The sequence below is a fragment of the Oryctolagus cuniculus genome, chromosome 1 (assembly GCF_964237555.1).
Source record: "Oryctolagus cuniculus chromosome 1, mOryCun1.1, whole genome shotgun sequence".
Lineage (NCBI taxonomy): Eukaryota > Metazoa > Chordata > Mammalia > Lagomorpha > Leporidae > Oryctolagus > Oryctolagus cuniculus.
This window is the reverse complement of record NC_091432.1, coordinates 234,485,141-234,512,251: the sequence shown is the minus strand read 5'-3', so window position 1 is coordinate 234,512,251 and position 27,111 is coordinate 234,485,141. Positions and strand designations below refer to the sequence as shown.

General features: G+C 63.6%; 1 protein-coding gene and 1 long non-coding RNA gene across 6 annotated transcripts in view; both read right to left on the bottom strand.

The window, feature by feature from the left end:
* NTNG2 (netrin G2) overlaps positions 1 to 9,706 on the bottom strand; it is a 54,236-nt gene extending 44,530 nt beyond the window's left edge. For 2 of the 5 annotated variants that reach the window (XM_051835343.2, XM_070058334.1), the window contains exons 1-3: positions 8,021 to 8,974; positions 4,872 to 4,997; positions 3,977 to 4,701 (exon numbers count right to left, since the gene is read on the bottom strand). In XM_051835343.2, the coding sequence (XP_051691303.2) occupies positions 3,977 to 4,189 (213 nt within the window). In that variant the 5' untranslated portion in view covers positions 4,190 to 4,701; positions 4,872 to 4,997; positions 8,021 to 8,974. Of the gene's footprint in view, positions 1 to 3,976; positions 4,702 to 4,871; positions 4,998 to 7,411; positions 7,494 to 8,020; positions 8,975 to 9,563 lie in introns of those variants that run through there. The other 3 variants (XM_051835344.2, XM_051835347.2, XM_051835345.2) reach the window with 3 other exon arrangements.
* A 9,518-nt stretch (positions 9,707 to 19,224) lies between these two features.
* On the bottom strand, positions 19,225 to 24,115 carry LOC103345295 (uncharacterized). The gene is made up of 2 exons (XR_007915399.2): positions 23,909 to 24,115; positions 19,225 to 22,749 (listed from the first exon to the last, which is right to left on the bottom strand). It is a non-coding gene; the product is annotated as an uncharacterized lncRNA (long non-coding RNA).
* Between the last annotated feature and the right edge of the window lie 2,996 nt (positions 24,116 to 27,111).

Sequence of the window (27,111 nt, the reverse complement as noted above, 5' to 3'; positions counted from 1 at the left end):
GAGCAGCTGTCACCAGCTGGGAAGCAGGGGCCTGCGCGCCACCTCTGGGATTCAGCCCAGCCCTCTCCTCCTCCGGGCAGCCTTCCTGGATCACACCAGCCTTCCTCCCACCCATCTGCGCGTTCAACAACCATTCACCGAGCACGGACGGAGCCAAGAGGGAGGCACCCGCGAGGCAAGGAGCTCACGGTCCAACAAGGGGGCGAACACTTGCAGGCGTCGCAGCATCCGGCAAGGACTGAGTGCCTGTGCTCCCGCCGGCCCCCGTGTGCCTCCTGATAGCCCTGCGGGAGGAATGTGGCCCAGAGAGGTCAGGTGTGGCGCTGAAGGTCACACAGCACCGGGTGCCAGCGTCTCTCTCTCTCTCTCTCTCTCAGTCTCTTTAGATGAAACACTCGCTGTCCCATCCATTCAATGTGGAAAAACCAAGACGATCAACACCGGGTAGGAGGTGACATTCGGGCCTGGCTGGGACAGAGCGCACTAGGAGCCGAGTGCTCAGACCAGAGACAGGGCAGGCGGCTGGGACCACGTCCCTCTCTGCAGATGGGGACACCGAGGCTCGAGCGTCGGAGTGACTCGCTCAGGTCACGGAGCCCACAGCGGCAGCGCGGGGACGGGACTCACGGCTGCCTCTGTCTGGAACCTTCCACCAGGTCCCGCTCAGAGCGAAGCGTGTTTCCTGGCCTTGGCAAGGCAGCCCTGCGTGGGGGCCTGGGCCTTGAGCTCCCAGGACCCCTGCCCCTCCCCGGTCTTCCTCTTCTCCCTGGGCAGCGCCCCAGCCATAGCTTTGTCACACGGCACAGCCCCGGGTCATCCTGTCAGAATGCAGGGTTCTGGGGCCGGCGCTGTGGCACAGCAGGCAAAGCCACCACCTGCGACGCCAGCATCCCACATGGGCACCAGGTTGAGGCCCGGCTGCCCCACTTCCAATCCAGCTCCCTACTAATGTGCCTGGGAAAGCAGCAGAAGACGGCCCAAGCGCTTGGGCCCCTGCACCCACGTGGGGGACCCGGATGAGTCTCTGGGCTCCTGGCTTCGGATCAGCCCAGCTCTGGCTGTTGCAGCCATTTGGGGAGTGAACCAGCAGATGGAAGACCTCTCTCTCTCTCGCTCTCGCTCTCGCTGTAACTCTGCCTTTCAAATAAATAAATACATCTTTTTAAAGAAATGGAAGATTCGGACCCAGCAGGGCTGGGGTGGGGCCTGGGGTGAGGCGGTGCTGCTGGCCCAGGGACCACAGCTGGGTGGCAAGGCTCCGCCTTCTCCTCCCCTCCCTTCCCTTCCCCTCCTCTCCTCTCCCCTTCCCTCCCTCCTCTCTCTCTCCCTGTCTCTCTCTCCCTGCTGTGTCTCAAGTGGCCCACTGCAGTCTCCAAGGCACAGACAGGGCTCCCCCCCGTCCAGGGGTCCGGGCAGGAGCAGGCTCGCGTGGATTGTGAGGGGCTGCCCCCCGCCCAGCTGTGCCCTCCCCCTCCCCAGGGGTATGAGAGCAGCCACCGCCCTCGCCGCCGCCTCCTCCCTCCCAGCCCCTCATGGAGATTTCGTCCTTGCCCAAGAACCTTCGGCCGAGAGCTCATGCCTATTAATTCCTGGTGTGCGTCTGGAGCCAATAGGTTTTTATTTATTCATTTATCTTGTCTCCCACCCCCTCCCCTTCCTCGCCAGCCTGGAATTTACAATTCCGTTCTCAGGGGGCCTCGCCAAGGACCACGGCCGGAGTCTCAAAGGGGTGGACGCTCCTTGGCTCCTCCGACCCTCAGGGTGGCCCCCGGGGTCACACCCTGACATGCTGGGTGGGACAGGCAGACCCCCCAGGCCCAGCACCTGCCGCAGGATGGCCCCGAGGACCGCAGGAGCCAGAAGCCAAGGGGCCACTGCAGTAAGGGGGCAGTGGTCCTGCTCGCTGCCGTTAGGGCGCCCCCTGGTGGCCATCTGCAACAGCAGCGTGGGCCGCAGTGGGTTGCATTCTGGTCCCTGAAGACAGAAAAAACCGGGTCCTCCAGGTGCATGGAGGCCATGAAGTCTGAGGAGGGAGGGCCAGGGTAGCCACCAGGGACGTAAAAGCCACAGCAACAGGCTGAACACGTGCTAGGCACCACTGCCTCCCCAGGGAACTGGATCTCGGAGATGGGGACACCCAGAGAAGGGGGCCGTGCCCCCTTGTGGGAAAGCATGTGACTGTGGGACCTGGGCAACCCTGTAGTCCCTGATGGTGGGGATCAGAACAGCGCCCACCTAGGAGATAACGAGGCACACACAGGACCTGCCGGTGCTGTCGGGGTGGGATCCAGGCTGGAGGTGACCCCTGCCCGCCAACCCAGAAGCCAGCACTCCCTGGTCCCCTTATCCCGAGCAGAGGCTGCGTCCCCATCTGCATTGTCCACACGTCTGTAATTCAAGGCGGACCCGGAGCAGCCCCCATGAGATCCGTAAGCCTATCAAACAGGTGGCGCAGCCCCCGAGAGCCCTCCAGACCCCAGGCCGGCTGCCCCGGCTCTGCGGGAGTCAGGAAGGGTGGTGAGCCCCCCCTGCAGCTGCCCTGGGTCCTGGGTCCCAGGAGAGACAGCGCAGGTGCAGGACGAGGGGCATCACGAGCCGGCTTCAGCCAGGAGGGGGCTTCAGACTCGCACCTGCTGGGCTCCTCCGTCCCGAGGCCCCTGGCCAGCAGCCTCTGAATTACGATTTCACACCCCGCCCCCCTTGCCCACATGAAGGCCACGCTAACATTTAACAGATGAGATGCGGCTGAGACCCAACACGAGAGACAGAGGCTGGCTGTGCCCTGGGCTCAGATACGCGCCCAGAGCAGGGGCCTTGCCCATGACCCGACCCTGAGCCAGGGCAGCGGGGCCCGTCCAGCCCCTGCCTTCTCCTCCCTCACCTCCTCCAGTCCTCCCCTGCTGGCCCTGGCCCCAGCCACCACCCACAGTGACAGCCTTATCACCACGGACAAGCCCGAGTGGGGACCAACCAGCCGACTGCTCTGTGATGCGACTGAAGCGGCCCCATGGGACAAAGACGCCCTCAGGAGCCCAGCATGGGGAAACCAGGCCAGCTCTGCCCGAAACCCAGAGGCCCAGAGGCCTCCCGCCCCCTCCGAGGACACTCAGAGGCCGGGGTGGGGGCTGGGGATAGCACCGAGCCCTTCCCATGCCAGGGTCGGGGCCGCAGGGCGCTGCCCGGAAGGAGGACGCCTGTCCAGGAGCCGTGTTCTCAGGGGCTCTGGAGCCAGACCCTCCGCACCTGTTCCCGTCTCACCTTCCATGGGTCGGGAACCCCTCTGCGTCAGAGCCTATTCTGAACACCCTGCCAGTATTCACTAAACCACGAACACTCCCAACACGCCGTGAGGGTACCCATTTCACAGACGGTCAGACAGAGGCTCAGAGACACCCCGCGGCCCGAGCCCACAGCTTACAACTCCGCCGCATTATTCAAGCACAATCAGCCTGGCTGGAGGTGACGACATCTGTCACCCTCCTGGTGGCTCCCTTCCACACCTGCTATTAGGACCGTGGTCCCCTGAGGCCCACACCCTCCTTCTCTAACCCGGGATTCGAGTGACCACAGCCCAGCGCCTGCCACCGCCTGCGGTCATCGCACGTGCACTGCAGTGGCCATCCTGGCCCCGGCCCACGCTCCTCCTCCAAGAGGCCCCTGGAGCTTGTGCAATGTGTCCGCCCACCCTGCTGCCTGGGAGAGCCAGGTGCTTGCGCCACAGCCGGAGGTCAGAGGGCTCGCTGGCTCAGAGGCTGGGGGACTGCTAACCACCAAGCCGTCCGCTGGCCAAGAAGGCCCCGAGCCGAGGACGGCATGGCATGCACTCGGGGTCCTTGGGGTGCCCTTTGCCTGGGCACAGGTTGCCGCCCATTTCCATGGTGGGACAGAGTCCTGGTCCCAATCCAAGACGCTCTGCTCACCGCCCCCTCCACCCCCAGGGTCCCCCTCCTGCTGGGCCGGCAGCGGGCCGACTTACGTGGGAGCAGAACCTCTCCGGGGGGTCTCCACACGTGATGCCCGAGGGCTCTACCTTCACCTTGACGTAATCCTTCAGCCGCATCACCTTGGGCTGGCAGGCGTAGAACTCCCAGGTGGGGCCCTCATCCGTGGTCACCCAGGATTTGCAGATGTCATAGCTCCCACAGGCCAGCGGGAGGCAGTGCAGGAGGAGGGCCAGCAGGTACAGCATGGCTGCGCAGTCCACAGGGGCGCGGCCCCGGAGGCCCTGGAGTGGCAGCGTGGACGTCGACGACAACGGTGACGGCGGGGTCAGGCGGGGCTCGCGGCCTCAGCATGGAAACACCACATCTACCGGGCGGCGACAGCCAGGGCGGCGACAGCCAGGGCGGCCCAGGTTTGCAGAGAACGAGGACCTTGTGTTTTCCAAGAAGCCACGGCTCCTGCCGCGGAAAATCTAGAGCCAGCGTTTCTCCGGCTGCTGACGGGCAGGTCAGCGAGCGGCCGTGACTTTGTCGTCCTGCCCTTGGCACCGCACGGCTCCCGGAGGTGGATGTGATCAGATCGGGAAGACTCTCAAATTGTGACAGTGGCTGGAAATGGGATAAGGGGAAAATCCACAGGGATCCGGCAGGGGGGGCGGATCCGATTGCTTTTAATTTTTGTCCTTCCAACCAATTCAGGTCTTTAAAGGGACCTTAATGGGCGATGGGCTCCATACGACAGCAGAGTATCCCCTCGGGCCTGCGTTGCAAAGATACAGTAAAATCAGGAGGTGTGAAGTCCAGCCGGAGAGACGCCTGCCCTCCTTGGGACCGACAAACGAGACCTCTTAGCACAGGGGCTGCAACGGAGGGGCCGGGCCGGGGAGCAGTTTGGTGGGGCGGGCGCTAAGTGGGGGGGGGGCAGCTGACCTTGGCGTGCAGCCGTGGGCCACTTATTCTGAAGTTTCTGGGTTCTCAGCGCCCCGTCCCTCCCGGTACCTGGGGCCTGCCCGTCTTTTCATCATCAGAGAGGAGCGGGCTCATTAGCGACAGCACCTGCAACAAATTAAGAGAGGGGGAGGGGTGGAGAGGGTGAGAACAAAGCCCTCCCGGCAAGATGTGCAGAGCCGAGGCTGCATTAGGGAGGTCTCCTGAGAGGTTGTTTTTATTGATATCCGAGTTGCACGTTTGCAGATGGCTGTGACAAAGGGGACGGAGCCGTCTCATCTCTGAAGGGGTGTCAGATCAAGGGGCGGGGTGCTCCTGCTGGGGGCAGGGATCAGAGACTTTCTGAAACATCCCCTGGCCACGCAGAATGTCCAAAGTGGCCACAGGCAGGAAAGAGGCTGAAACCACAGTGCCCTCCGTAGGCTGCCAGGTTCATGGCCGCTGCCCGGCCTCTGCACACCCTGGGACAGCACGGCCTCGTGCAGCCGTGTTCCCGGGAGAGGCCCACACTGCCGCCGCCTCCCTGGAGGCTCTCTACCATCGCATCCCTCTGACGATCACCGCGCGCTATTTTAAGCCCTTGATAATTATTTAAAAGCCAAAATAGATATAACTAATACAGACGTTCTACTGGGAAGTGCCCGACTCCAGGGAGGTGATATGTTCCCAGACAGAGACATCACGGCGGGAATCTGTGTGCAGCCAGAGCCGGATCCCGCCAGAAACGCTGGCCAGGGAGAGGGCAAAGGTCACCGCGGCAAAAGCGCCTGTGGTCTTCACCGCTCCGGGTGTCCTGTCCATGGTGGCTGCAAACACCTCTACCAAGCGGGCAGCGGCGCCCAGGGCAGCCTGGCCCTCACCTGGCGCCCCCCTTCCTCCCAGAGCCACTGCCTGCAAGCTCACCGTGCGTCATGGACACCCCAAGCCGCCCAGACGCCAAAACGACCACAGGCTCGCGGCCGGCGGGGGCTGGCCCTGCACCTCCCCGGGGGAGAAGCCCCCAGCCGGCGCTCCTGGCTCGCAGATGGGCGGGGGTTCCCGGTTCTCCCGCCTCTCCTCTGCGGGTTTCGGGAGACACTTGCGGTGGTGTCTGCGCGCGGCAGAACGCGCCTGGCGTCTGTTTGCACCGCCCGGGATCGCGTAGTGAAAGTAAGAGCGCGCGGCCCCCGCAGGCGTGCGGGCCCGGAAAACAGCGTGTCCGGCCCCCGCGCCACGACCGTCCACTAACGGGCCCGGGGAGCCCCCGCTGGGGACGCCCCGGCGCCGGACACGGCCCGCGAGGTCGGGGCCTGGACGGCGTGGAGGCGGGAGCCGCGCGCGCGGCAGCTCTCCAATCTGCGGGGCGCTTCGCGGGAAGGCAGCGCGCGCCCGGGGATGCGGCGGCGTGGCGGGGGGCAGCGGGGCATCGACCCCCCAGCCGACAGAACCTGCGAGGCGGGGTTGTGTTTACACCTGTCAATCAGCCGGGCATCGCGGGCCGCGCGCTCGGGGAATTGCGCGCCCAACGCGCCAGCACCACAGGCGGATTTTATTTTATTTTCTTTTATTTTGCCAAAAAGGAGCGAAGCCGCGGGGGGGGGGGGGGGCGGCGCAAGGGGCCCGGCGGAGCGCGGGGAGGGAGCGGCCGGCGGCGGCTCCGAAGTGGAGGCTGCACGGGCGGACCGCTGTTTCTCCCTGGGAAATAAATCTTCACCTGGGAGTATTAGGGAACGGGGAGACCAGGATCAAATGAACCAACGCGCTTATTTGCTTCTCGGAGTCCTCGGGAACCGGGCGGGCGCGGGGGAGGGGGGGCGGCTGATGGCCTGGGCATGAAAGCCCGAAAATTAGATTTTATCAGGATTTCTGAACTCGGCTTTCTCCGCCTGATTGAATTAGCGCCTCTCGGAGCCGGCCGGGCTCGGGAGCAGCCTCGTCCGGGAGCGGCCGCTGCGCCCTCGCCCAGCGGGAAACTCGCCGCGGGGTACGCAGGGGGCGCGTAGCCCACCCGGCCAGAGGCGTGGAGCCCGCCCTTGGAGGGTGCAGGCAGCCCCTGGGGACCGGGTCACCTTCCGGTCCCGCGCCCTGGACGGGGTGGGGGGGGAGCCATGCCCAGCGCCCCCTCCCGATCAGCCGGCGTCTGGGACCCCACGGCCCCGGTGCCCCCGGCCCCCGACCTCGCACTGCCTGCAGCCCCCGTCCCCCCACCAGCGGCCCGGGAGCCCCTAAAAGTTGGGCGCGGGGGGCGGAGCACGAGTCTGGGGCGGCGCGGACGCCCAGAGTCGGACCCCACCGCGGACGCCCAGGGACCCCACGGCGGACGCCCAGGGCTCGAGATCCCGTCCGCGGCGCGCGGCTCCCAGGGCCGAGCCGGGCGGGCCCGCGGCTGCTCTTTGGCTTCCATAAGTTGCGTGCGAGCCGCGCGTGCCATCCCGAAGGTCGCGGTTCACCAAGGCCGGGCCGGCGCCCCGCGCGCCCCTCGCCCCTTAATTAAAAGGCACGGAGCTCCCCGTCCACCCCCCGCGCGGAGACGGGCGACTTACTCTGGAGCCGGCCGATCCCGCCGCCTGCCCTAGCCGCACGCTTCCTGCGCCCCGGAGCGGGTCCGCGGGTCCCACGAGCCCCTCCCCCCACCCGCGACCCCCTCCACCCACGCGGAGAAGTTTCCAGCGGTGGCGGCACCCGAGTTTCTCGTGCGACTCACGCGTCCCCCGGCGTGCGGAGCGGCGGGAGGGCTGGGGTGCGTGCGTGCGTGCGGCTCTGGCCGCTGGCGGTGAACTGGGGTGCGGGGCGCAGTGGCGCGGGAGGAGGGTTACCGCCCAGCCGCGCACCCCTCCCAGCTCTCCCCGCAGCGTCCCTCCGCGTCCCGCACGCAGCCACACACGCGGCGGGGAAGCAACCAGGGGTGCGGGGACCCGGCCAGGAAGGCGAGCGACGCCTTTAAGAGGCTGCCGCCCGCGCGCGCTCACACGCCCCTCTCCCGCGGAGCCAGCCCTCCGTAGTAGCGGCCGTCAGCAAACAACTTTTGCACCCGAGCCTCGGCGAGGCTGCGGGAAGTGGCTCGGGGGCCCCGGGAGAGCCTGCACGGCCGCCGAAGCCCGGCCGGGCGCGCCGCAACAGCGCCCCGCACCGCCCCACCCCGCCCGCCTTACCCGGGCTCGGAGCGGCTTCCCGGAGCGCGGAGACGCGGGAGGCCGAGGACCGCCGCCCGCTCCGGCCGGCGCTGCTGGGGGCTAGGGCCCGAGGCCGCGGGCCGCCGCTCCTTCCCCGCGCCGCGGCCGCCGCCGCCGTCAGACCCGGGCCCGGGCGCCCTCCGGCTGCCGGGGGCGCCGCCCGCAGCCGTCCGGGAGACGCGGGCCCGGGCAGGGGGCCGCGCGCGCCGCCCGCATCGCCCGCCCGGCCGAGCGGAGGTCGCCGCTAACAAGTGCAAACTTTTGCGGGCCCCTGGGCGGCTCCGGGGGGACCCGCTCTGGGGCGCCAGGCGGCCCCCGGCCCGGGTGGGCTCCGCGGCGGCTCGTCGGGGCGCGGGGGCATTCCCCCGGCGCGCTCGGGCCAGCTGGCGGGGCGCTGCCGGGCCCCCTGCGCCGCGCTCCAAGTTAATGCCGAGGCCAAATCCTCTTTGCCTTCACTCGCGAGCACCATTGGGCTTTTATCTCTCGGTCTGATCCCGGCTGCGTAACTTCCTCTGTGTGGCTCGCACACACCATCCCACCACGGAGCAGCGGCCTTCTTAAAGGTGCAGGGAGGAAATACTGCGAGACTCGGGGGGCGCGCCACGGCCCGGGCAGGGGCGCGCCGGCGGGCAGGCGGCCGCGGGAGCGAGCCGGCCCTGGGGGTCGCCTCCTGGACATCTCCGCCCGGCCTTGGGGGCCGGCGGGTCCCCGCTCGCCGAGTGCAGCCTCCGCCGCGGGCTCGGGTCAGGCGCGACCGGGCGGCAGCTTCCCCTTGCAGCACCCGGGGGCCTGCCCGGGCGCCAGCGCCCGTGGGTGTGGGGGCTGCCCCATCCGCGCCGCCGGGGAGGGGTCCGGGGAGGCGGTTCCCCCACCCCCAACGAGCCGAGGGCTCGGGGCTGCTCTGCTCCCCTCCTCTCTCCCTGGGAAGTGCTGCCACCCAGAAGGCCCCCTGAGCAGTGGGTACCGGGGTGGGTAGGTGGGTGGATTTGGGGAGATGGGGAGGGGGAGCGATCGCGGCGCACAATCCGAGCCTGGATACCAGCTGACACACCGCCGCCTCCACCCCTGATGGGCCCTGCATCTGAGGGAGCCAAGCCAGCGCCTGGGGAAGCGCAGAGTAGGGGGCAGGAGTGCGTGCGGGGTGCTCTGCCTTCCCTGGGGGTGAGCCTGGGAGCAGGGCGTGGGCGGACTGCTGGCCGCTGGGAGTTGGCACCTCCGGGCTGCCGTGGGCTCTCCAAGCTCCTGGAGGCTGGCAGCCAGGAGCCTGGCAGGGCTGTGGGGAGGGCTCCCCCCAGCCTCACGGGGGCCGGTGTGGGTTCCAGGTGCTGCTGGCCTCCTTGGGGAGGGTTCTCAGCGCCTCAGCACTCAAGCAGCCAGCACTGTCGTTTGGATGCAGCCAGAACAAAGGGCCTGAGGACAGAGAGAGAGAGAGAGAGACACTGGTCCAAGGTCAGAGAGGGTGCTGAGAATGGGAGAGCAAGATGTGGCATCTCCTGGGGCGGTGCCCCACCGCCTGCCTTACCTGCACCTTCACCCCTCCCGGCTCTTGGCTCCCCTTCAGCCTGGAGAGAGGGCTGTGCTGCCGAGTACGTTGGCAGGGTTGTGAGGAAGCCGGCAGAGAATGCAGAATTATAGATTGTCAGCTGCTACAAAAACACACGAGTGTTGATAACCTGACCTGCACTGAACCCCTGTTTTGTGCCAGGCTCCTGCAGCTCAGTCTGCGTGCACAACTCACGGAATGTCCCCAAGCCCCGGGGACGTAACTGCCGTTAGCAAAGCCCCAAGTTAAAGATGACGCTGCGAGACATTAGGTAACTTGCCCAAGGTCCCACAGCCAGGGCAGACTCTGGCCCGGGGCGCAGGGCTCTCGCACTCCTGGGTGGTGCTCTGCCACCGCCCGCCTCTCTGGTTAACTTGGGGTACCGCCTCAGTTTCCCTACTTGGGCATGCAAGCAGCGAGCCCTGCCATTTCCAAGGAGGTACGGGAGCTGCCTCTGCTCCTGCCTGCTCTCAGGACATGGGACACGCCCTCCCCAGGCCAGCCGACACAGGCCTGCCCCGGTGACCCGCTCCCCACCCCGGTCTCAACGCCTCCAGCAGGAGGCGGCTCCTCAAAGGATGGCCGAGAACACACCGCAGTGATCTGACTTTTGAACATTCAGCCTGCAAACAGCAGCGCAGGGCCCAGCGTGGCCTCCTGCACAGGGTGAGTGATGACCCAGGCCGGCCTCCGCCTGCTGTCGCCCCAGGGCTGGGCCATCAATCCCCGGGAGCCGGCCTGCTCCTCCATCATGTCAGGACTGGATGCTGTCAGGAGCAGCCAACGAGACCTGCAGGAGGGTGCATCGTGTGTATTGCTCGCCTCCACACCTGGGGCGTGTCCTGCCAGGACGGCCTGGGCGGTGCCTCTGTGGGCGTGGCCAGCAGCCCTGGCCTCCCTGGCACTCCGCCTCTGCCGCAGGCTGACCCCGACGGGTTTTTCCCAGGGACCGGGTCCTGCATTTCCAGACCCTGCAAATCGTGGGGAAGAACAGCAGGACTGAGACGAGGGCCCGGATAACGGGCTTTCCGTGGCTCGGCCCCTGCCTCGCTGCGTGGCCTGTGGGGGGAGGGGGAGCTTGCTTGCCTGCTCTTGGCCTCAGTTTCCCCATCTGCACCCGGGAGGCGCTGGGGTCCTGGCTCCAAGAGACGGCGTTTCCTTCCAGGAAAGTGCTGATTTTCCAAGACAGGGAACAGATAGGATTCCAGCCATCGGAGGACCAGGTGGCCGAGGGAGCGTTCATTTGGAAACTCCATTACTGCTCCTTCCGAGCGGTCACCTCCTCCCGGCAGGGAGAAGAAAGCTGAGCAGAGGGCAGGAAAGTGTTAATGAATCTCCCAACAAGTCCTCATCGGCTGCCCTCTCCCAAGCAGCCCAGTCGCCCTCTTCATTGGCGGCATTTGGGCTTCTCTGCGCAGTCTTGATTTCAATTGTGGATGTGGAATCTGCTATCAAAAACATCTATATAGCAATGCAGCTCATTCCAGCTGTTATTTTTTTTTTTAAAGAAAAGATTTACACATAATCCTCCCTGTAGATGTGGACTACAGAGACCCCACACCGCAGCATGGATGGAGAGGCGAGGCGGGGGCTGCGTGCCTGCCTGTACACACAGTCTTTCTATGTTGCTCCACTCCCTTGCAACGTGAGCAAAAGGCAACAACACGAGTGACACGCAAAAATCATCGAGGGGCTTTGCCAGGAGACGTAACAGATGAGGTCCAGCTCTCTGGGGACTTCCCAGAGAAGGCGAATCCTGCCGGGGCCGGATGGAGGGACGGACAGATCGGAGGAGCTCCCCCGGCTGCTTCAGGGCCAGAGTCGGCTCCCACGCTCTCGGCCCCGGCCTTGCTCGCTCTGTTTGCTCACGCAGACCGAGATTTGAATTCCTCAAGAAACTCTGTCCCTTCGACCTTGAGCAGTCGTGATGCAGCTGAAAGCAGGCAGCAAGAGCCTGAGAACCAGCCCCGGGCCCGGGATGGGTTTAAGACACCTTGCGCCCCTTGCTTCTACGGCCAAGGCAGGGGCAGGGGAGAGGGGCCCAGCCTGGAGCCCCAGGCCTCCCCCAAGGTGACACCTCCACATAGTGGCAGAAGCTGCGAGAAGCCCTCCGGCTCCTCCCTGCCAGTTCCCAGCTCTAATCTCCAGACATACTCCCATTAATTATTATTACTGTATTAATCATACATGTGATTAATTCAGCGATGGTGATTCATAATTGATTGCATTTTATATGGCGTCTTTCATCCACACATCTCCTAAGATGTGCACTGCCTACAACAAGAGGCGCATACAGCAAGCCCGGTTCTGTGCTGTCTGCATTTTGTTGGATAAACTTCGCTTCACGGAGGCAGGAGGCTAATGGTCTTGGGGTGGGCTGGGTTTGCCAGCTGCAGTTCAGGGCCCGATCCACGCCTGGGTGGGACAGCTCGCAGCCCCCTGCCTCGCCAGCTGGTGGCCAGGCCCTGGCTGGTCCGCACACCCCATGCACCTGGCGGGCAGGGCTGGTGGGCAGGGCTGTGCTGACACTGCAGGGAGGCAGGGCCACACAGTGGCTCTGGACCACAGCTCGAACACCTGCCTCTCCCTCCAATGACCCACGTGACCTTGAGCAAGCGACTTCCTGTTCTGCCTCAGTTTGCCCAAATGAAAAATAAATTGATAACCATCCCTGTCTTCCTAGGGTGATGGTAAAAATTAAAAAGCAATGACGCACATAAGGCAGAGGAGCCGGCATGGAGTAAGTAGGCAGTAACTGGAGCGGTGATTGGGGGCGTCCTGGGGACAGTTCCAGCCGCAGCAGCTCTGAGACTGGACTCGTCCCTTCTCCTCCAGACTCAACTTTCCGCTGCAAAGTGGGATCCCAGGTCAGTTCCTCCCAGATCCTAAAGGAGCAGTGAGTGCAATCGCAAAGTCAAGTGGCCCTGGGTGTGACCCTGACCCCGGGGACTCGCCGTGGCAAGCCCCAGTCTTCTCCCCTGGGAAATGGAGGCTATAACGAGATGCAGTCACCCAGGCCTGGCGTAAGGGTGTGGCGAGTGGGGGCTTCAAACTTCCAAAGAGTGCCTAACGCAAGATGGCTCTGGCACCACACACCCGGGCTCGGCGCGCGGAAGCTCCCTGGTCACTCAGGGTGGGCCCACCCTAAGCTGGTGACTCGGGGGTTACTTTGTCCCCTACTGTCCTGGGACGGAGTGGTGCTGCCATCTCCACGGGTCAGCAGCGGGCCCGAGTGGCCCCGCCCCTTCTTGCAGGCAGGAGGGCACCCGGGCAGGTCAGTGCAGGCTCTGCCGAATGAGTGGGAACCCCCGCCTCTGACCAGGCACAAATCCAGGGGTGAGTGGGCAGCAATCTCTGGTGCAGAAGACCCCCTGGGCAGGACCAGCTGCTGCCCAGTTCCATAGTTTCTGGAGCCTCTGGGGATTCCTCAGGGTGGGGGGATAGGCTGGACGGGAGCCTTGGGCCTCTTCTCAAGCAGCGGTGGTCCCTGTACATCATTTCCATGCAGGCCATCGTAGGGCACCTGCTAAGTGCCAACCATGTGTTGGCACCTCCCGGCCCGGGGTACAGCAGGGGCCACAGGGCCACTGGGTCTTGCCCTTGGTGGTGGTGGTGGAGGGACTGTCCAGTAAACAGCAAGTGCTCAATAGATGCTGGCTCTGACCAGTTGTCACTCACCAGCGTCTACCCGGCCAAGGCCCTCAGATCCAGGACAAGGGGAGGGTCAAGGCCCTCATTTGGCCCAGCAGAGGAGACTGATGCGCCCGAAGAGTAATGGGGTCTCACCTGTCTGCCGAACCTGGGAAATTAATGGGGACAGCAGCCCTGGCTCTCCTGCCGCAAAGCCACCACTCATTCCCCTGTGCTTTGGGGACTGCCGCTCCCAGTCTCAGCGGGAGGAGCAGGCCATGGAGCCCTCCCCCGGGCCCTCCCACCTGCTTGCCAGGTGTGCAGGTTTCTGACCGGGGGCTCCCGGGTGCCAGGGCGGTTTGGGGGTGATGGCGAGGCGCGATCAGCAGGGAAAATGCACCTCAGCTTTTCCTCCCACCCACGCCTCTCCCCAGGGAAAACATTTTTCTTCCTTACGGAGGGAGCAGGTGACCTGGGCGGCCAGGACGGCACAGCAGATGTGGCGTCTTCCTCTCAGACACGCGCTGGTCACAGAATAACTGACCCGGTTGTGGGGGCACCTGCCCTGCCCCCGGCCTCTCCCTCCCGCCGCCCCGGACCGCGGCGTGGTTTCCCCAGCACTGCACCCCTGCTCCTCCATCGCTGGTGTCAGTCTGAAAACAGCCTCACGGAGGCGCTGGCCCAGAAGACCCGAGTCCTGCCTGCGTGAGTGGCTGCCGCACGCGGGCGAGCTGGGCGCCGGAGCCCCCGGAGCGCGGGCGGCCGCGATTCTGGAAGTTTGGCAGTGAGCGGGAGATGGACGCAGAAGGGCATCCCTCTGGCAGCCTCCTGCCCGGCCTCAGCCCCACGTGGTGCTGCAGGCAACCATCGGCCTACCGACTTCTGCTCTGCCAAAGCACCGAATTCCACACCCTGCAGCTTCATCCCTGCCCCCCCAAGCCGCCACTCCCCCCCAAGCAGACTGTGGCAGAGGCCACAGTGAGACGATGCCCACAGCGGGGCAGGCGCCCTCACACTTGCTCCTTGGCTCTCGGGGTGCTGGCCCAATGGATGGAGACGGCCCCGTGCCCCGTTGGTTTGCTGTAACCTATGACCTCTAGGCTGTCCACGCGTAGCTCAAGCTGCCCCCACTTTGGGAGGGCTCCTCCCACTCCTTGGGGTCCTCTCCCTTCACCCTGGCAGCCTGCTCTGCTGGCAGTCCCGCCCTCAGCGCCTTTGTCACCGTCACTGAGTACATGCAGATGTGCGGGTGCGGAGCGGCCGGCCGGCAGTGTGGTCCAGCGCTCTCTGCTTTTCAGGCACCTGAGAGTCGTGACCCCCAACACAGCCAATGGGGCCTCCCGGGGAGGGTCTTCTTTTGGATGGGGGGGGAAACTCTGGCTCTGAACTCTCCACCCCCCACCCATCGCCATCTTCCTTGGCTCTGCTAATTCCAGGACCCAGCTCTGCCGGCACTGAGCAGGGATACGGTTGTCTCACTCTGCCCCTACCCGACCCGGGGGCTCAGCCAGGACCCCTCCCTGCGGCTCTCATTGACCCCAGCTCCTTACACTGCCTTTGGGTGGCCTCCGTGGTCCAAGCCGAGACGGCTCAGACAGGGGTTCGGATGGCCCATGTGCACACATGCGTCCTTAGTGCTGCAAGCCTGGCACCCAGGAGCCAGGGCCCGGGTCCCGGCAGCCTGGGGCTGGAGTGTCTCCCCTCACTCCGTCCTGGGGCAGCCCTCTGCCCCTCAGCTTCCCCTCTGTGCCACGGGGACACCGATGAGATCACCTCTGCAGAGCGCTCAGAGGGGACCGGGATGCCGGCTCCACGCTGACCCTTGACCCCGGATGGTGTCCTCAGCCCTCCCCTTGCCCAGAGCAGCCGTGGGCCGGTGGGAACAGGAAGTCCTTGCTCCGCCTTTGGCTTTGAACCCAGGAGATACAAACGGGGGCCACAGCACAGCCACAGGAAGTGACCGCCCGTCACCCAGCCTCACCCCTCCATCACCCACCCTGCACAACAGGGAGGGCGAGGAGCTGGCGGCACCGGGGCCTCCCCACGCCGGCATTGTCAGATGACCCCACCCCCTCCCCGCACGTGGGTCCCTGGGCTCGGCCAGTACAAATGTTCGCCAGAATGATCTGCAGGAAGACACCTCCCTAGGGGGAGGAGCAGCAGGCGACGAGCGGCCCGGTCAGAAACCTGACATTCCCGCGCCTGGCGCACGGCTCAGGTGGGGCCCGGGAAGCGCGTGGCAGCCGCGGGGGCTGCGAGGACAAGGCCTGAGCTCCGGTCTGGGCTCTGCAGCTCTAATTTCTGTCCACGCAGGCTCCAGAGAGACGGCCACACCCCACCTGGTGCCTGCAGGGTCCTGGGCACCCAGGGGTGTCATAAGAACGCTGTTGCCAGCTGTGATGATGAGGTGGTCCCAGAAGGAACCTCTCAGCGCTTGGGGCCCCCAGTCCAGGCTGCTGCCCTGGGCCTGCGCGGGCACCGTATCTGCCGCTGGCTGAAACGCTGACAACACTGTGTGCGGTCACTGGCTGGTGAGGGGCCCAGGCCCTGAACCCCCCCGGGCGCCCCCCCCCCGTTCCCCAGGCCACCCAGCATGCTTCCTCAGATCGCTCCTGGTCCCTGGCCCCCCTCAAACCCTTCCTCGCGCTGCTGCCTAGCACGGCGGAGTCCTGCAGAGCCTGCTGTGTGCCAGGCTCTGACCCAGGGGCTCCCCGACACAGCGAGACAGACAAAGTGAGCCCAGGTGGCGCGCGGTGGCCGTGGGCCAGGGGCAGGGGCAGGGCGGGGCACAGCCTCCTGGGATGGCCAGAACCGTACCTGGCCTCCAGCCACCTGGCCTGTCCACACAGCAGCAGGTACTGATGGCAAGAGGCCTGGCCTTAGAACAGCTAGGGCCCCTGGAGGGGACTGGTGGGAGTCCCTGCTGAGTTCCCCTGAGCCCCCTCGTCATGCAGCAGTGACCCGCGGCAGGCGGTCAAGGCCGAGGGCTGGCCCGGGGGGCCACTGAGCAGAGGGGTGACGGCCGCTCCTCCACCGAGTGTGTCCTGCGGGTGCTCCCCGCCCCAGCCCCGGGTCCAGTCGTGGGTCAGGAGGCAGACGCAGCAGGGGCTCCTGCTGGGGTCCCTCCTCGGCTCCCAGAGGGCAGGCCCACCCTGCACTGGGGCCCTGACCCCCGTGCTCCTTCCCCGCACGGCGCACTGGGAGCGCTCTGCCCGGGGGCTTCCGTGTAGACCTCCTGTGCCTTGCACATAGTAGGTGCTCAAGAAAGCTTTGCTGCCTGCAGAACAGACCTGCACCAGCCGCCGAGTCTTTGGCTGGTCCACGGGCCCAGCCCGGATGCTGCGGCAGCTCGCCTCCTTCCGCTCCCTCCCTGTCTGCCCGTCTCCCCCTCGGCCTGGCCCGGGGCACCTGTGGCGTCTCTCTGAGCTCCTGCACTCTGCCTGGCGTCTCCTGGTAGATGGACGGGCACCAGAGCTCCCAGCACGCACCGCCTACGTCGGGCCCACTACACCTGCCCCGGGTCTTCGCTCACCTCGCCTGCAAGGCCCTTCCTGGGGATTTCGCCTGCTGGAGGGGGGAAGGAGAGGAAGGAAGGCCGGCAGGTGACAGGCAGTGGCGGCAGCGCCCAGCCCCTGGGGCCCCACCAGGCTGGGAGGAGTGAGACAGATCGAGGGTGTGGCTCGCGGGTGACCACGTGGAGGCCCCCGCTGCTCTCCTGGGCGGGTGACACAGTCATGGCTCTGCCTCCGTCAGGTGTGCCTTGTATCCAGACCTCAGTCTCCACATCCAAGAAATGGGAATAAAAATAGCTTCTCTTGGAGCTGGTGTTGTCACGCAGCGAGTCCCGGCTGCTCCTCTTCCAGTCCAGCTCTCTGCTGTGGCCTGGGGAAGCAGTGGAGGATGGCCTCAGTCCTTGGGCCCCTGCACCCATGTGGAAATCCCAGAGGAAGCCCCGGGCTCCTGGCTCCCGGCTTTGGATCGGCACAGCTCCAGCCATTGCAGCCGTTCCGGGAGGGAACCAGTGGATGTAAGATCTCTATCTTTCAAATAAATAAATAAATCTTAAAAAAAAAACTAGGACCAGAAAGGCACTGCTGTTGCTCCCTCCTCCCGCTGGGCGTTGAGTCTGTGCAGGCGCCCAGCTTGGTAGCAACTCCCTCCCTGCCCACGGTGCTGTCCACTGCCTGTGAGTGAAAACTGAGGCCCATGGTGGCCACACCCAGATCACCCAGCTGTCAGAGGCTGACCCACGACCCCCCAGCTCCCCTGGGGTCCCAAGCCCCTTTATTTTAAGGACTTTCTAAGCCAATTTTAACCAAAGCCAGGGCCGTCTGGGGAGGCGGTGATGTCCGAGGTTGCACCAAACCCATGTCGTCCTCTCCTCCGATGCCCTCACCCCCTCCCTTGGAAGCGCCAGGGAGTGGGGAAGGCGTGGTGCCGAGCCCCCTTGGCTTAAACTGGCGCCCCTGTGCCGGTTTGCCCTGAAGACCGAGATGAAAAAGGGCAGCGGAACGCGCAGAGGGGGGCAGTCGGAGGAAGGGGAAGACACGTGCTCCCGGGTGTGAGGCTGCGTTCCCTGGCAACAGCTTTCACACCTCGAGCAAGTGGAAGCTCCCACCAGCTGGCCCCGCCGCTACGGCACAGCCTGGGCGAGCATCCTGCTCCCGAGTGGCAGCGTGGCACCGGCCGCCCAAGGCACAGAACCACCAGCAGCCTCGGACCGACCTGCCCAGGATTCTCGGTGGCCAGTGGAGCCGGTGGCCCAGGGCAGGGGAGGTGGACAGAGAGCTGAGTTCACTTCCCAGCTTGGCGAAGAACTGTTCCACCCGGGACGAGGCAAGGCACCTCTCGGTGACTCGGTTTTCACATCTGTGAAATGGGGTCACTGACCCCTCCCACGGAGGGTAGTGTACTGAACAAGTGGAGACACAGAGAATACTCAGCACGCAATCTGTTCACGGCGCCTTCCTAGGAATTTCCTCCAGAGATTCGGCGTCTCAGGGATGCACCCTTCAGTACAGGACGGGCTCCTTTCAATGCTCACATTTCATTCAAGCTCATTTTTATTTATTTGGACTGGAGAGAGATGAGAGAGAGGTTGACGACGCAGATGAAGGCGAGGAAACCAACCTGGCACAGCTGGCTGCCGGGGTTCGAGTCCTGCCTCTCCCGTCACCAGCTGTGTGATCCCGGCCGAGCCACGGCTCCCTCTCAGATCTCAGATTCCTGTCCTCTCGCGTGATCACCGAGGGAATCAAAACGGCCAGTCGTGTGCAGAAGCTGCGGAGGCCAGTCCGCGTGCCAGGCGAGGCCCCGGAGCCGAAGCAGGTGCCGCCCGAGCTGTCACCGCCGCCGGTTTCTGAGTCCCGGCAAGCACGCGGTGGCGGTGTCAGTGATGCGTGCTGGGAAATCTTTCCTGTAAGCCTAAAACTTGCCCCAAATTAAAGGAAATCAATCAATCAATCAGTCTGCCATCTATCGCCATCATCATCATCATCTATCTTGATCTCTTCGTTCTCTTATCTATCTCTATTTATCATCTGTCATCTAGCTTTCTTCGTCATCGTCATCTATCTCTGTATCTACTCTCTATCACCTTCGTCCTTCTCCTCCTCATCTCTTTATTTTACTTTCTCTGTATATCTGTCTTTCACCTATCTGTCTGTCTGTTTAGCCAGCCAGCCCTCCATACCCAAAGATTTTTATCCGCGGATTCAGCCCACGTGGTTGGAGACTATTTGGGACAGTTGCATCCGTGTTGAACATGTGCAGTTTTTCCTTGTCATTATGCCCTAAACAGTGCAGGCAACAGCCGTCGACACAGCGTTTGCTCTGCACAGGGCCCTAAGGCATCTACAGATGATCTCCAGTCGACGGAGGGGACGGCGTTGTGGCACGCGGCTTACACCACTGCCTGTGATGCCGGCATCCCATGGAGCACCAGTTCGAGTCCTGGCTGCTCCACCACCACCACCACCACCACCACCACTACTACTATCACTACTTCTGCTTCTTTTTAAGATTTATTGGTTTATTTGAAAGGCAGAGTTACAGAGAGAGAGGGAGAGACAGAGAGGTCTTCCGTCCACTAGCTCACTCCCCAAATGGCTACAACAGCCAGGGCTGAGCCAGACTGAACCAGGAGCCAGGAGCTTCATCCGGGTCTCCCCCATGGGCAGCAGGGGCCCAAGCACTTGGGCCATCTTCCACTGCTTTCTCTGGCCATCACCAGGGAGCTGGATTGGAAGTGGAGCAGCCAGGACTTGAACTGGTGCCCATGTGGGATGCCAGCACTGTGGGCAGCAGTTTAACCCACTATGGCCTCCCCTATTTGCACAAATATGCATGACCCCTTCTCTGAGGGGGGTCTGGGCTGGGCCAGGACAGAGATGGGCGGGGGTGGTGGGGGGAATCAGCCGGGCCCCTCCTTGGTCGGGGCGAAGCCGGGCTCCGGGCCCCTGCCAGCTCACAGAGCTGCAGGATGGATGCACACAACACACCTGCAGATGACAGAGGCAGACTGGGGGTGCCACGGAGAGCCCTGGGGCCCGTGTGAGGCAGGGACCCTGGGATGGGTGTGGTGCCCACCCGGACAAGTTGGATGGCAGCCGAGGGGGCCTCGGGCAGCACAGGGCAGGGTCCTGGGCTGACCATCCTGAGCCAGGTACCCACCCTGGGTGAGCCCGGTCAACACCGAGTCACCAAGTCACGTTGTTAATGACAGAAATCAGGTGAGGAGGGCGTAATTGGGTAATTCCGTTGCCTCCCGTAGAGAATTGTGATTTAATTAAGCAGGCCGAGGACAGCACTAGGTGGCTGGGGAAGTCCAGCCTGATGGTCTGGAGAGACTAGAACATCTGGCAAGACGAGGGGTGGCCCAGAGCTGTGCTGGAGCCGGGGCTGCGGGGGGTCAGGGTCCAGAGCGGGGCACCGGCCAGCTGCTGTCCCTGGGCGGGTGGGAGCCAGACACAGGGCAGCAAACCAGAGGGAGAGCTGGCTTACCGCTGGAGAGTGGGTCTCGTGGATGAACTTCCAGACTTAGGAGCAGACGGTTGCCAGTACGTCGGCCCTGGCACATGCGCCGTCTTCCAGAGTCTGCCGGATTTTTAGCTGTGTGACCCCAGGAAGTCACTTAACCTCTCTGAGCCTCAGCTTTCAGGTCAGGGTCACAGGTGGGGCACGCACCTGTTGGATAGAGGCTGATTGCTCGCTATGGCTGTGTGTGTGCACGTGCGTGCGCGTGCGTGTGCAGGTATGGACGGGGTGACCGTCTGGGACAAATTCGGGGATGTTGTGCTCACAGCGCGTGGGGTGGAGCTGCCATTGCTGCCTCCAGGCCAGAGTCGGAGAGATCAAAGGCCTCAGGCCAGTGTGGGTGGGGTGGGTGCCCGGGTGTCATACATATCAGCGATGCTTGGAGAGAAAAGGTGACCAGCACGCCTGGAGCTGAAGAGGACGGTCTGTGTGGTCAACCGGCCGTCAACACATCTGTTAGGCAGTGATGGACGGCCCTGGACGCTGGCCTGGCCCCTCCCCCCATCGCCACCCTCATTTCCAGAGATAACGGAGGTTGCTGGTGATTACTTAGGAGTGAGTGATGCCATCACCCTTTGTGATCTGTTGACACGGCGGTGTGCGGGCTCCGTGCTGGGCACCACTGGCCTGGCAGCCAGAGGTCCACTCGTGGAGCTGTCGGGCAGGGAGGTGGCCACTTCAGAGTAGCAGGTGCGGAGGGAAAGCCATCACAGGGGCAAGAAACGGGAAAAGCTCCAGGGAGCAGGTTTTGCTCCCGCCCATCCAGGCAGAGCAGCAAGCAGAACTGAGGTCCCCCACCCCGCTCCCCGTCTCCTGCAGCCCGCGCCCCCGCCCCCCCAATCTTCCTGCAAGCCTGGAGCAGCTGCTCCCGCGTGGCTGTCGCCGGGTCCGCAGCCCCGGCATGGGGCTCGCGTTTCTAATTGGCGCTTTCCCAGGCTGTGGTCATCGCTGCCCAGCGGGAGCCGCGCGGGGAGCCTGCCCTGTGGGCCTCTGCACTCGGCCTCCCTGTGCGTGGCTTTCTTTCGGTTCTCTCTTTGAAGCGGCCCCTTCATTCTATCTGTGTCATCTCTCTGCTGCCATCTTATTAGGGAAAGCTGAGCCCTCACCCCCGGGGGTCCCGCATTGTCCTCCTCCTCCCAGAAAGCACCGAGCTGCAAAACAAAACTGTCAAAAGGCGCATTCTGCCTGCTTCCCGGCTGGGGTGGGGCGGCGCACGTGGCTGCGGGCAGTGAATAGGGCAGCAGTGGGACCCCAGCTTCGCAGACCCTGAGAGAAGGGGCGAGTCCAGCAGCAAGAACCCAGTGCTTGGGCGTGAAGGGTTTTGAAGGCTCATTAATATTCAGTGCCTCCTTCCCACGGCAGGGAGGGGCAGGATGCTAATTAATCACTCGGAAGGGCAGCGTTGCCCCCAGCCCACGCAGCACTTTTAATCAACAAGTCTCCCGACGACCTTTCGCCACGGGGGTGATAGATAACCAAGGGGCTGCTCGTCCTCCCAGGGATTCCGCCGCAGCCCTGCAGTTACAGGGTCGCTCCCAGCTCAGAAAACCCACGCGGCTTGCCACAAAGAGCCGGCACTACAGAGACCATGACCACTTGCTCGTGTGACAAACCTCTTAAGGTGCCTCCCATGCACCTGGGGCGGGGAGAGGCTCCGGGTGGGGGGACAGTGGGGGTGGGAGCAGCCACAGCCCTCTCCTCTTCAGGGAAAAAATACCTGGCCGGGCATTCTCCCACACCAGGTGCCTGGGCCCGCTGTGCTGCCTGTGTGTCCTGCTGTACCTGCTACGAGCAGCCCCCTCGGGTAGCACAGTCGTCACTTCTGGTTTACAGCTCAGAAAACCACGCGTTGGAACTGACCGGTCATCCGTCCCCAATCACCACTGCCCAAGCCCACGTTGCACCATCACCTCCTTTGCCCATGCTGTCCCCTCTCCTAGCCCTGACTCCGTCCCCCTGCAGCATGGCCGCAGCCTCAATGCACCACCCTCTGTACCCACACTGGCCCCCCCATCATCACGTCCTTGTTGGACTGCGCGTCCAGGAGGAGGTGGACGAGAGCGGCCTTGGTCTGTGGCTTGGAGCTGAGTGTTCACAGCCTTTCTGGTGACCTTTGCATGAAGGCCCAAGGGCAGCCCTCAGCCGGGCTGAGGTTGGAGGTGACGTCTTCACCACCTCCGTGACGGGCTGCGGGAAGCAAGCCCCAGGCGTGTGCACCTGCCGGCGTGGCAGCTCTCAGACTGGCCAGGGCCAGGGACCTGCAGCCTCCCCGCAGGGGGCCCAAGTCCCACTTCTTCTCAAAGCTGTCCCCTCAATGGGGTGACACATGCCCCAGTCCTCATCCTCCAGGCTGGTCAGGCCACTGTGGGTGCTGGCGGCACAGGAGAGGTCACAACGGCTTCCACAGCGGGGACGTTGTCCTGGGTGGATACAGGTGTGGCTTCGGGAGGAGGACTTGTCCCCCGACCCCGTCCCTGGATGGCTCTCAGAACGGGCCTTCCTGCAAGTGACATGTTTGGGGTTTCGTTGGCAACACCAGGGTGGGGACAGTCACCTGCGCCCAGGGGCCGAGCTCGCCTGGACCTGCGAGGGAAGAAGGATGGGCCGCCAGGCCCTGCAGCCATGGCCAGGGCTCAGCCGAGAGGCCCTGGAGGGCCGAGTCCGCAGAGGGTTCCCCCGGCACGGGCAGCCCCTGGGACGGGGAGCTCACCCCAGGAGCAGCGCCCCTGCCCCTGGCCTTCGGGGGGAGAGAGGCTCGTTGCTCCTCCCCCGCTGGGGTGCATGGCCCACAGGAGGGGGCTGGTGCAGGGGCGGCTGGTGCAAGCCAGAGCAGCCCATTAAGGCACAGGCCGATCGATACTGGCAGCAGTTGGGGGGGCTAAAAGCCTCTCCAGGCCCCAAGAGACAAGACAGGGGGCTGTCTGGATCCCTCTCTGGACGGAAGCAGCGCCCAGGCTGCGAGGGGGCGGGGCGGCAGCGGTCGGCGTCCCTGGAGCCCACCCCGGGCCCTCCCCAGCCCAGCACTGGAAGGCACTCGGAGGAATCTCAGGGTTCCCATTTGGCAGACGGGAATCCCGAGAGCTGAGAGGGGAAAGGTGTGCCTGAGCTCACGGCTCCGCCTCCTGGCACAGCTGTCTCTCCTCCAAGGCCTACAGATCTGACCGTCTGGGTCGTTTCTCTGTTTTGTTTTGTTTGTTTGTTTGTTTGTTTTGACAGGCAGAGTGGACAGTGAGAGAGAGAGAGAGACAGAGAGAAAGGTCTTCCTTTGCTGTTGGTTCACCCTCCAATGGCCGCCGTGGCGGGCGCACCACGCTGATCCGATGGCAGGAGCCAGGTGCTTATCCTGGTCTCCCATGGGGTGCAGGGCCCAAGCACTTGGGCCATCCTCCACTGCACTCCCTGGCCACAGCAGAGAGCTGGCCTGGAAGAGGGGCAACCGGGACAGAATCCGGCGCCCCGACCGGGACTAGAACCTGGTGTGCCGGCGCCGCAAGGTGGAGGATTAGCCTAGTGAGCCGCGGCTTTGGCTCGTTTCTCTGTTATTAAGGACACCAGTGACATAACCCCCTGGGAGGCGCTGATTACCACCGGGCTGCCCCAGTGCTGGCCCAGGGTGGGCGCGGCGCTGGTGGTTGTTAAGTGGCCCCCTGTCTTCTTACCCGCGGTGCACAGGTGAGTGACCTGGGGGTGAAACACCACCACGCCCGGGCTGCTGGGGCTCCTCGGTGCCAGGCATCAACATCCAGTTAAGACCCCACCCGCAGGAGGGCCAGGCGGCGAGGAGGGCGTCAGGGCTTGCTGGGTCAGGTGACTCAAGCCCCCCTCCCCCGGCCCCAGGGCTGCCTGTCCTGGTGCTGTTGCCTGGGGGCCCTGTGCGCCCCGAGTGGACCTTTGCCTTGGCCAGTGCCACCCTCTTACTGGGCAGAGCCCCTCTGTGACCTCATGGGACAAGAGGGTCTCCAGAGTCCTCCCCGCTGTGTCCCTCTAAGGTTTGGCCGGTCATCGCCATCTGGGCTCCAAGAGCATTCATGGAGCCCTCGTCGAAGGCCAGGCTCTGGGCCTACGGGCTTCATGGATTTTCGTGTCATCTTGCCGAGGGTCCCAACTCCGTCAAAGGCAGGCCCCACTGCTATTCTCGCGGTACAGGGGTCACCCTAGAGAGTGGCAGGACCGGGGTTGGTGTGATTCCTGCCACCCCTGGCACCTTCGGTTCCCAACCTCACCAGGTGAGAACAGGTGTGGCTTTGCTGCTGTGGAGGGACCCTGTCCGTGGCAAGGGTGGGGCTAAGGGCTTAAGCGAGAAGCTGCGGGCGGCCAGTCCTTGGGGGACCCTGCCACTTGGCCTCTCTCCTGTTCCTCTGCCGCCCAGGCAGGTTCAGCGAGGACCACGGAGCGGCCATCTCACTGTGGGTGCAGAGGGGGCTGTGGAGAGAAGGCCCCCACGTGGGTCCCCAGGGATGAGCTCCCAACCTGCCAAGGAAACAGGAAGTAGGCGACGGACACTGCTGGCCTTGGCCTCCTCTCTCGTGTGTTGCCAAGTGCAACTCTGGGAGAGCCCGGCGCCCTCAGACCCCTACCCAGAGCCATTTCCCCAAATCAGATGTGTGCTGGAGGGGCCAGCATAGTGATATGGCAGTAAAGCCGCCGCCTGAGTCACCGGCATCCCTTATGGGCGCCGGTTCGAGTCCCGGCTCCTCCACTTCTGATCCAGCTTCCTACTGATGGCCTGGGAAAGCAGTGGAGGATGGCCCAAGTCCTTGGGCCCCTGCCATCCATGTGGGAGACCTGGAAGAAGCTCCTGGCTCCCGATTTCAACCTGTCCCAGCCCTGGCTGTTGCAGCCATCTGGGGGGGGGGGGGCGCGAGCCAGCAGATGGAAGACCTTTCTTTCTCTCTCTCTCTAACTTTCAAATAAATAAATCTTTAAAAAAACAAATGCACGCCTGGGGAGGGCGCTGGGTGCAGTTAAGACGTCCCCTTGGGCTTGGGTTCCGATCCCAGCTTCACTCCCACTTCCAGCTTCCTGCTGAGAAGGCTCAAGTAATTGCACTCCTGCCCCCAATGTGGGAGACTCGGATGGGGTTCCAGGTCCTGGCTTTGTTCCAGTCCAGTCCTGGCCGTTACAGGCACTTGGGGAGTTACCAGTGGATGGGGGCTCCGCTGTTGCTCAGATAACTTTTTAATGGTGCATCGGTCAATGTTCCTCTAGGAGTAGAAAACAAGGCTTTGTAGGGTCAGCTGATTCCCAAGGAGTGGACATTACAGGGTTCTCCAGAGAGACACACAGGGACCTCAAAAACTTCATGGGAAGTGGGATTAAAAGATAGGTGTGGGCTCAGTGGTTAGGCACCCCCATCCCATGCTGGAGTGCTTAGGTTTGGTGCCTGGCTCTGCATCTGACTTCGGCCTCCTGCTGATGTGGACTCTGGCGCTCCATGGTGCTGACCGAATGGTTGAGTTCCTGCCACCCACATGGGGAACTTGGATGGGGCTGCAGGCTCCTGGCCTTGGCATTTGGGGAGTGAACTGGGCTATGGGAGCTGCGTCTCTCTCTCTTGAAAGCAAATTATTATTAAGTAACAGATAAGTTTATCTGGTGCAGAAACTTTGGAAATGCATGCAGTTTTATTTGTAACACGTTTCCATGGACTTCTGGAAGGCCACGCCCAGGAGAGGGGATTTGTTGAGGGAGCTGGCTCATGAGGTGGTGGAGACACCTACGGGCTGGAGACCCAGGGGCGCGGGGACACAGCTCTCACATGGGGCTGCCAGGGGCCTCCAGTGCAAGTCGGGGAGTCCACAGGCAGAACCTGGGCTGTGCTGGCTGAGCGTAGGAGAAAGGTGTCCCAATTCCAGGAGAGAGAGAGAGAGAGAGACTCATTTCTCCTCCTTTTCTTCTTCTTCTTTTTTAAAATATATATTTATTTTATTTGAAAGTCAGAGTTACACACAGAGAGAAGGAGAGGTGGAGATGCAGAGAGAGAGAGAGAGAGAGAGAGAGAGAGGTCTTTCATCCGCTGGTTCACTCCCTTGTTGGCCCCAATGGCCAAAGCTGCGCTGATCCGAAGCCAGGAGCCAGGAGCTTCTTCAGGTCTCCCATGTGGGTGCAGGGGCCCAAGGACTTGGGCCATCTTCCACTGCTTTCCCAGGCCACAGCAGAGAGCTGGATCAGAAGAGGAGCAGCCAGGTCTTGAACCAGCTCCCATATGGGATGCTGGCACTGCAAGTGGTGGCTTAACCCGTTGTACCACAGCGCTCCCCCACTTTTTCTTCCAGCCAGGCCCTCCGCTGAGTGAGTGGTGCCATCCACATTCCACACTGGCGTGAGGCTGAACCTTTTGTACTTGGTCCACAGACCCGGTACCCTGACAACACCAGCCTCCCTCGAGCCACCTCACGGACGCACCTGGAAGTGACGGTGCTCTGGTGCCCTTGGTCCAGTCCTGCTGACACCTAAGGGTGGCCATCCCAACAACCATCTCAGCAAACTCCTTCAGCTGCGATGGACAACCAGCCCCCGGAGGAGCCGCAGTGCAGCACTGACCCCACCCCTCCCTCCTGGGCTTCTTCCCCTCCCTGGGCACTGGGGTGCACAGCTCTGCTAATGTGGCAGAAACACACACTCCCCAAAGTGAGGGGAGGGTAGCAGAAGGCAGTGGGAGTACAGGGGCTTCCCTGGCAGTGGGGGAGGGTTAGGGAGCCCCCAAAATAAACACCCTCCAATCCTCAGTGCCCCTGGAAAACTTGCAACTGAAATTCCTGCCCAAAGACCCAAGTTTCTGCCAAATTCCACCCCAAACTACCAGTTTTGTTCTCAACCCCCTGGTGTCCAACACTGCCAACATGGCCCGAAGCCCAAACAG